This window comes from Rattus norvegicus, chromosome X (assembly GCF_036323735.1).
Source record: "Rattus norvegicus strain BN/NHsdMcwi chromosome X, GRCr8, whole genome shotgun sequence".
NCBI lineage: Eukaryota > Metazoa > Chordata > Mammalia > Rodentia > Muridae > Rattus > Rattus norvegicus.
The window spans coordinates 138,486,750-138,496,073 of NC_086039.1; the positions used below are offsets into that span (position 1 = coordinate 138,486,750).

At 49.9% G+C, this 9,324-nt stretch overlaps 1 protein-coding gene across 2 annotated transcripts; it reads left to right on the forward strand.

The window, feature by feature from the left end:
• The first annotated feature begins 374 nt into the window (after window positions 1-374).
• 4933416I08Rikl (RIKEN cDNA 4933416I08 gene like) lies at window positions 375-6,588 on the forward strand. Of its 2 annotated transcripts, none has more exons than XM_039100184.2 (5): window positions 375-679; window positions 2,405-2,589; window positions 4,103-4,244; window positions 5,256-5,377; window positions 6,095-6,588. In XM_039100184.2, the coding sequence occupies exons 1-5, from the start codon at window positions 541-543 to the stop codon at window positions 6,332-6,334; spliced, it is 828 nt and encodes a 275-aa protein (XP_038956112.1). In that variant the 5' UTR covers window positions 375-540; the 3' UTR covers window positions 6,335-6,588. The 2 variants fall into 2 exon arrangements, with proteins under 2 accessions (XP_038956112.1, XP_038956113.1); XM_039100185.2 differs by having other exon boundaries at window positions 395-679; window positions 5,265-5,377.
• The last annotated feature ends 2,736 nt before the right edge of the window (window positions 6,589-9,324 follow it).

Genomic DNA, 9,324 nt, shown 5'->3' on the forward strand with positions numbered 1-9,324 from the left:
TGCCAAACACTACCTGGCTTACTCACAGGAACCGCACCACCCTCAAGATTAACTCAGAGCCCGACCCCGACCACTGTTGAAAACTGGCTAGGCAATTAATGGTCAATTTTTATTCTGAATGCATACTGGATTTTGCTTGTTCGCCCAGGGACACATTTGGGGCACCGGGCCTAAGCCAGAGCTCTAGTCCTCTCAGCGAATGTTGCACTAATCTCTTCCCAACATTCAGAGAACGCGCCAGGCATCATCAGATAGTTCATTTATATCTTCTTCCTATCCCCGGGACAAAATGCATAGAGGATCCATGTTTCTCCGCCCGAAGCTTGCCATTGGCCAGAGGAGCATTATGAGAACGTGCTCTGCCCCCATTGGCTGTTCTGGAACAATGCCCACTGGTTACCAAGCTCTCAGGAGAGGCTGTGGAAGGGACTCCTGTTGAGCTGCCAGGGTGCTAAGATGAGCCTGGCTGTCCGGAGGGCTGCCCAGTAGCCATCTGGTACCATTTCCCAGGTTTGAGGGAAGAAATCAAGAGGTGGCACCATGGGTGTCACGACATCCCGGCCTTCGTGCACCTGCTGCAGCTGTTTCTCTGACTGTGGTGCCAGGCGTTTACTCAGGCTGTTGTACTTCTTCCAATGGAATATTCAGTCTGTGGAAAGAGACCGAACACACCTTGAAGGTACTCCTCGGGCACTCGGTGTCCTAGTCTTCTTTACATGAAACCCCTCAGAAAGGCCCTCCTTAGCTGTGAGCAGCGGCGGGGTGGGGGTGGGGGGGATGGTTAGACCTGCAGCTGCACTCAGTGGCTGCCCGCTGGAGCAGGTACCCATGGTTGGGAGAACTTTGATCCTCCACCAAAATCTCTTGGTGGGTCCATGTGGGAACGACCTTGACCAATTCCCAAGACCTGGGATGCAAAAGGCCCTTGAGAGTCTGTCTTCTACTTCCAGGAGCAGGGAGGCACTCTGCATTTGAGCATGGATTTCCTTTTGCTTCCACTCCCAGCTTTATTTGGAAGGAAGAATGAAGTCAGTCCAAGTGCTTTGCCATGGGTAGAAGTTCAGGGGCCATGATTTTGTACAACTCACTTTGTTCTCAGCAACTCAGGTCTCACATTTAGTCAGCCCTCAAGCAGAATGGGTAAAAGGCCTCTTGGTGGTGGGAGTTTAGGGCCATATAAGGTTTCCTCAGGTGGATGGCATCTGTCTTAGTCAGGGTTTCTATTTGAGCAAGTATCATGAGGAAGAAGTTGGGAAGGAAAGGGTTTATGCAGCTTACACTTTTACATTGCTGTTCATCACCAAAGGAAGTCAGGACTGGACCTTGCACAGGGCAGGAAGCAGGAGCTGATGCAGAAGCCATGGAGGGACACACAAATCCAGTTAGTAGAGCATCCATGTTTGAAGTCACTCTAACTTGCATCTGGTGATTCCTGGTGTCAATGCGTGGTTAATATTCAGGAGCAATGCCTCCAAAGAAGCTCTAGTCTTTCCCCACCACGGCTACAGACAATTTGATGTGAAGGCAGGAGGGCCACAAGTTTGATGCCAACCTAAGCTGCATAAAGAATGAGTCGTGGACTTGTCTAGTGCCACGATGTGAACCTTGGCCTCAGGAATACAAATCCATTTCATGAAGCATGCGGTTGTCATGCAGGAGATGGGAGCTAGGGTCTCCTGCAGGCCAGGCAACCCAGTGTAGAACTCAGCTTCAGCCCAGGTCCTTAGCTCACATTGGGAATTTAACTCAAGGACACACTTTGTGCCCCAGGACGGCCTCAGGCTTCATAGGAAACTTAGGAAGGTCTTGACCATTTGATCCTTCTCTGCCATTCTCCCTAGTAGCAGGGTTGAAATACCTGTGTTTACAGGGCTGTCTCTGATGAGTCCTGAAACTCACCACGGTAACTTAGCCAGCAGCAATTTACAGTGGCTGTGGTTCCGTAGAGAATGTCCACCTGCAGACACACTGACAGCAATAACATTGGAAGTTTAAGGTATACAAGACACGGTTGCCAAGGAGTGGTCACGTATGTGCTGGTTAATGTGCACAAGAGAAATCAGGAGACACCAATTGCAAAACTGGTCAGGGACTCTAAGAAATGTTCTTGTGGTTATGTAGACCATCAGGGAAGGACAAGGGTTATAACCGAGGCTATCTGGTCCTCAGCTCATTCTCTTCCTATGAAGAGCATGGCAAAGGAAAGACTGGACCTTAACATTCTGCCTTCAGAGTCCTGCAGTGGCCACATAGTGCTTCCAGTCCTCAACATGTCTTCTTCAAATCAGAACCCTTGTTTGCAGAAGCACGTGTCGTGTACCATGTCATCCCAGGCAAGGATTCTTTACCATGGGCATTTGCTTTGGTAATTACTTCATGGCATCTGCGGTGTCCCCATTCACAGGCGAACCAAACACTAAAGTTGTGAAGGGCATCGTGACCAGTTGCGGGAATGATTACGGCTGGATTGAAGACTGTGTCTTCTTCAGCACTGACGTTGTAATTGGTGCCATGCCCCTGCAAGCTGGAGACAAAGTCCTTGCATATGTGGAGGAAGACCCAGTCTTGCATGAATTGAAAGCCAAAGAAGTAAGCTTTGCATAGGTTTGGGAGGATTCACTTTTCCCACGGGGCTTTCAAATTAGCTGTCTTCTTTCAAAGCAACCTTTCTAGTACTGCTCCTCTGGAGCATGTCATGAAATGCAAAGGCCTCTTTTCTTGTGTGTGTGTGTGTGTGTGTGTGTGTGTGTGTGTGTGTGTGTGTGAGAGAGAGAGAGAGAGAGAGAGAGAGAGAGAGAGAGAGAGAGAGAGAGAGAGAGAGATATTAACAATGGTTTCTGGTGGATCTCTATTGTCCGGGCATACTTGAAATCTCATGGGCTCAAAGGTTCCTCCACACTCAGTCTTTTAGGCCTGGTGCATATGCCACCATACCCAACTGTAAGTCCCACATTTTACAGCACAAACCCCTGTGTTGTTCCAGTGTTCAATCAGTAGGATCAACAGTCGTAAGTATTAGAGACAGCACCACCTTGCAAATCTGGCTGCCTTTTGTCTGGTAAAAGACTGTTTTCAAGGCCACAGTCGCAAAGGTGGGAGTGCTGTCTCAAATGACTTGTATGTTAACCTTCCAGAAAACACTTACCGAGCCACACTAACGATGCACAGGATTCTCCCATTTTGGGTGTGAGATCCAATGGTTTTTATGGTTTATAGAGTCATGAAACTCTATCTTGTAGAACAGAGATTTGATAATCCTCCACAGACGGCCCATTTACCAGGATCTGAGGAAGGGCTGTGAAGGTCGCAAGCCTTGCAAAGGGAGAGGGGAAAACAGTCTGAGATTCTCTCTGGAGCTAGGGGAGTCTTCAGGAGAACGCCTCCTTTTTGATTTCTGACAGCCATTGACCAATAATCAGATGCATCATTACTGCTTACAGAGCTAGCACTTTGGGGGGGCTGTCATAAAACATAATGGGAAGGCTCACGGCCTTTTGTCACATCTCCTTGACCTTTGGACTTTTTTGGTATTCAGTGTTTTATGTGTCATGTGTAGCTCTTCTTTTCAGTATGGTGGTGAGGAACACAGTCTTAGGAATTCCTATCTCACCTGGAATTAAATCATGGCTCCAATCACAGTTTAGTCCCATCTGAACACTTAGCAGGGCTGGATTCAATGCATGTGCATACACAGAGACAAAGCTCACATCTCACTGTCTGTCCCTTCCACACAGGGGAGGAACCCGTGCACTTCCAGTTTACTCAAGGGTGGCTCTGTGGTCCTCATAGACATCTGAATCTGCCTGTGTGCATTCCCTGTGGTGGTAAGGGAGTGGGCCCTGTGACAATGGGTCCTGGACAGGAGGCTTGTGGGTAGGTCCATTAGAGACTGTAGCTGTGAGGGCTTGTGGCGTCCTGGCACAGACCAGCCTGTGGGGCAATGCCTCATAGGCTTGGGGACTACTGGGAGTGGTAGTGGATAGGCAGTGCCTGGAAGAAAGATCACGTTGAGGGAAATGAGTGTGGAACTGATGTTGAGTGCTAGAAAGACCCCAGAGGAGAAAGAATTCCCAAGGAGACAAGCTGCAAACTTCTCTTGTAGGTTTGTATTTGTTCAGAAGACAATGTGCCTAAGGGAGCTGACTCCAAGATCCAAGATCTATCGGCTTGTGTTTCCCATGTGAAGAACGATATCATCTACATGGCTGATGAATACCACTTCCATCTAGACAGCATTACTAAAGGTTTCTTTCACGGGCTATATATGTGCGGTAGTTTAGAGCACATACTTCTCGGACTATGGGCTCCCGTGTGTGTGTGTGTGTGTGTGTGTGTGTGTGTGTGTGTGTGTGTGTGTGTGTGTGTCTGTGCGTGTACATGTCTATGTGTGTGCATGTCTGTGTCTGTGTCTCTGTGCGTGTGTGTGTTCGTGTCTGTGTGTGTGTGTGTCTTTACCTGGGGAGAGAGAGGCCTCAGAGAGCCAGAGGGTGCAAAGTATGCAGAGACCAGCATAAGAGCAGGAGAGGAGGAGGGAGAAAGCAGTGGGAGGGAGCAGGAGGGTGTTCTAGAAAGAATGGAATGGAGAGGAAATAGAGACAAGGAAGGAGAGAGGGAGAGAGAGGGAAGGGGGAAGAGAAAAGGCAGGGAAGATGAATGTGATTGAGGGAGGTGTGGAGGGAGAGGGAGAGAAGGAGTCAAGAAGGAGACAGGAGAAGATGAGATACAGGGGTGGGAAGAGAGAGGAGAGAGATTTGTAGAGAACCAAAGAGTGGGAAGTAGAGAGAGGGAGAGAGTGGGAGAGAGGGAGATACGAATATAAAGACCAAAGAGGAGAGAGGATACAAAGGGAGGGAGACAGCACAGCAGAGATGAGGGAAGGGGAGAGAGTTTGCCAGCCTGAAGACAACCTGGGACTCTGAGACTCTGTCTCCACAAAAGGACTCAGGATGTGACCAACTGAGCAGTAAATCCTCGGGGGCCCCAAAGAAAAGGCTGTGATGCCATTGCCCATTTGCCCATTTGACTGTGCTAAGGGAGCAAAGGAAAACCAGTGCCTACGAATGATAAATTTCCATTCTAGGTGCAAGATTTCTAAGCTGCCTGCACTTTACACCCGATGCTTGCTTGATTGTGGTCTTACAAGTCAATGTAGCCACTTTTACTTGACAAAGCTAAAACGTAATCGCTTTTATCCAGAACCCTGCAAAGGTGAGACTGGAGCGAGATGTAGAATTTTCCACTCAATGTTCTCTTAGCCATCTTAGGGTTTACGCCTTACGAAGGGGACTGGCTAGATATCGAGTACTCTGTGGAGCAAGGATCTTCAAAAATCACAGTACACTCAGTGAAGGCCACAAAACGGAGGCGACTGGAAGAGGTAATGGTTTTCCACATCGTTGGGTCACTGGGACACTTCTTGTGGTGATATTAGTGCCTGTCTATCTGTTGGGGGCGCTGGCGCATGTGCACACTCGGGTGCATGCTTCCCTGTGTCATTAGCTTCAGTGGGAGGACTTTGTAAAGAGGAACGAAGGGCACCAGAGAACATACATGGACATGCTTCGCTTCTGAGGCACAGGGTTTGCTAGGTTGACTGTTACTTGGGATATTCTAAAACAACAGGAAGGAAAGGGAGCAGTCCAGAGAACATTGCCGGGAAGGTGGGGGTCCAGGGGGCGGGAGGTCGCGGTGGGGCCGTGGGCAAGCTAACATGAAAATGAGTTTCCACAAAGGTACACATGAAATCATGCCTTCAAGAGTGACAGGGGGCGGGAGTAATAGTTCACTTCATGCTGTCTTTCTGTTTTACTCAATTCCTGATCTCTCAACATTAAGCCTAGGGGCTAATGGCCATAGGTGCCTAAGGTGTAGGACAAGGTCTCCCCTGAGCAGGATAGCTCCACCAAGAGCCTCCTCCTCACCTGGTGTGATGTTGGATTCTGTCAGGGTAGTGGGGACACAGCATGCCAGTGTTGGCAGCATAGCAGGCAGGACAGGCAACAGTGACAGAGGGGGTCCACAAGAGGTTATTGATAGTGTGGAGGCACAGGGTGTGACCAAGGGTTCACACTCAATGCCACCCTTTCTCTGACAGGTGTGTGTGACCAGTATCCACAGGAGAAAAGGAATGTTGAACCACACCATCTTCTTCACCTTCGACTCCCTGCACCTTCCTTTGGGATACACCCCTCTCGTAGGCCACATGGTCAACGTGGTGATGGTTCAGAGCATCCGGTCCAATTACAACTGGAGAGCAATCTCCATGACCCCAGTTGAACAAGTCGTAGGGGTCACTGGCCCTGGGAATCTCTCCTCATTATTTTCATGCCAATAGAGGGTCCCAGTCAACGCAAATGCTTAAGTTAGGAATTTTAAAGAACATGTTAACCATGAACTTCCAGGTCAAGAGCCCGCCTAGATCCAACCAGACGGCAAGCATCAGAGTGGCCAATGGGCCATCTTCCTCTACTAGACTGGGAACTTTCTAATCGTCATCTTCTGAAGAATCCCAGAAAACCCCTTGCAGTGATAGATAACAAGGACCGAGTTCGTGTTGTTATTTTTAATAAATGAAGTTTTTGAGCAGCAGCAGTGCTTATCCACAGCCATGGCCAACCGCCATCCAGTCCCCCGGAATTAAGTTGGTCAGTGTCCCCATAGAGCAGAGCTTACTCCTCACACAAAGTCACCCATAGGTCTGGACCCTGGGTTCACAGGAACTATGTGGTCCTGCAACAGTAGGAGGGACCGTGGGACCTGCTGGATGACTGGGACAGACACAGTGCAGCTCAGGGACTTGGGTACATGCTTGTACTGTTACAGGGTACAAGAACCACGACCAAGGCTGGATAGGAATGGTTTCTTATCAGCGCACTCTGGTCCGTGGGGAGCTCTTGGTGACAAGCAAGTGTTCCTTGAACACCTCAATCCAGGATGCTCTGAATAGCCTGGGCCTATCTCTGACTCCCCTAGGAAGGCTGCTCCTTGAGAAATGTTGGGCCCTCTTTCCACACCTTTCTTCATGGACCCTGGCCTTTCTCACTCAGAAAACCAACTCATCTCTCCAGCCAGTCTTCAACCTTTCCCCTCAGCCTTCTGCTTTCTTCCACACCGTCTCCGGGACCCCAGCTTCTTCTTGAACCCTCTGCCCTCCTGTCCAGCCACCTTCCCTCATGTCCACACCGTTTCCCAACTCCCTACCCTCCTTGTTACCCTCCTGCCCTGCTGCTCTTGAGCCTTCTGCCCTCATCCCCTAGTTTCCTCCCTGCTTTCTACCCCAGATCCTACCTCCCCTCTCCCCAGTCTTTTCTGTCCTTCAGACTTCTGCCCTGCCCTGCCCACCCAGCCTGTGCTCTGGCCTTCCCTTGAGCTCCTACCTTTCTAAGCCTCTGACAACTTCTCCTAGCTTCCTGCTCTCCCTTGCTCCCTCCAGAGTCCTCTCACCCTACCATGTGCCTTCTGCCCTCTGCAACTATTCCCTTCCCCTCTGCTTTCCCCCTCTGCCCATATATTCCCCACATACCTAAGACATCCCAAAGTCTCCTACATCCACCCTGGTCCTGCTTCACTGCCTCCCAGACCTTTCTAGGGGGTTCCTGCATTCTTACACAGCATTTAGAGCTCCTTTTCAAACATCAACACCCTTCCTAATCAGCCTGCCCTCCTCTACCTCTGACTCCCATCCTTTCCCCAGCCCACTTGATGGCCTAACCACCCTTCTACCATCTCAAATCCTGTTGTTACTATTCAGATCTTACCTACTGTTCTGCACATACCTATGCCTCCCATGTGTCCTTGCTCCCCCATCCTTGAGAGTCTTGTCTTCCTCCTTGCTTTTATGCCTGTTACCCCATAGCATGCATCTGTCTGTTCTCCTCTAGACTTCTCCCATGCCCCACACTTCTCACATTTGTCTTAGCCTTGTGTCTCATCCAAGCCTCATACTGTCTCTTTAACTACTGGTCCCTTCCCCAGTGTCTTGCACTCCTCCTGAGCCTTATACCCTGTCCTAGATTCTCCCAATCCCAGTGTCTGTTGCTATCATAAGCACACTCCTAGTATCTCGCTGGCCTGGTGCCCAGATTCCTCCTCATCTACCCTTCCTTGGATGCCTTCTTTGAACTGCACTCATAATCCTCAGACTCCAAACATCTAGGTTAACCACCTCTCCTGAACCCAGCCTCCATTCCTCCCCAGAGCCTTCTGCCCTCCCCAGTAAACTTGTATCATGTCCTCACTCTATCCACATGAGCTTCTTCACCTCTCTCCAACTTTCCTTCTTCCCTCAGGACTCACTGTGAGGCTGAGCCTCCTGCCTTACTCTGAGACCATCTACAGTCTGAGGCCTGCATCATACCCTGAGGCTCATGCTTGCTCTCCTTAGTCAACTTCCGGTATACTTCACAGGCTCTTCTACTACCAGAATCCCCTGGCCTCTGCCAGAAACTGCCTTTCCACAGGAACCTGTTACTTACGTCTGCTGCTTGCCCCCAACACAAGGCTCCCCACTCCTATCCTTCCAGGGCTCCTACACCCAAGCTGGGTGCCGCCCTCTGACACTCCTGCATCCACCCTCATCTTTCTGCCCTCCTCCTCAGCCTACTGTCCTGTTTCACTTCCTGTTCACCTATGGCTTTCTGGGCCGTCACTAATCCTTCTGCCCTCTTCTAAAATTCCCTCACTTTTTGGAACCTGCAGCTTTCATCACAGCCGTCTCTAACTTCCTATTCTAGATCCTGTGGTCCTCTACAGTCTTCGACCATTCACTAGCCTCCTAATTTCCACTCGAACTTCCTGGTCTCCACCTCAGAGCTCTCTGCCTTTCCCAGAGCCTCCAGTCCTTGCCAGCCTCTAGCTCTCCTCCCCTTACATCATGAATCCCTGATCGTCCTGAGGGCCTATCTAGCCATCAGTGGCCTGTTCGCTTTCTCCTCCAGCCTCTAGCCACATGCCTGATCATCACAACAGATTCTGCCCTCCAACTGAGCTCTTCGTCCAAATTCATATTCATTTGCTCTTATTTCTGAGACTCCTTGCCCCTCTCCAGTCTCTTCTATTTTCCCTCTCAGACTGCTCTCATAAGCTGTGCCACTTCGTAAGCACTTTGCATTCCTTGGGTTTATTTTCTCCCACAGCTTCTAAAGTTCCCTCCAACTTCCCCGGTAAGCCTCTTCCCTACTCTTCTCTAGCCCCTAGTGTCCCAAGTACAAGTGAGCTTCCTTGAGAACTTCATGTTCTAACCAAGACGACAGTAAACAAGACTCTTCCCAAGCTTCCTACCCAAAGTTCCCACCTTGTATCATGGGTCAGGCTCCTACAGACTCC

Coding starts and splice junctions, on each gene's coding strand:
- 4933416I08Rikl (XM_039100184.2), top strand. CDS start 541: ATGGGTGTCACGACATCCCGGCCTTCGTGCACCTGCTGCAGCTGTTTC. Junction 2,590..4,102: donor ATGAATTGAAAGCCAAAGAA/GTAAGCTTTGCA, acceptor CTTCTCTTGTAG/GTTTGTATTTGTTCAGAAGA. Junction 5,378..6,094: donor AACGGAGGCGACTGGAAGAG/GTAATGGTTTTC, acceptor TTTCTCTGACAG/GTGTGTGTGACCAGTATCCA.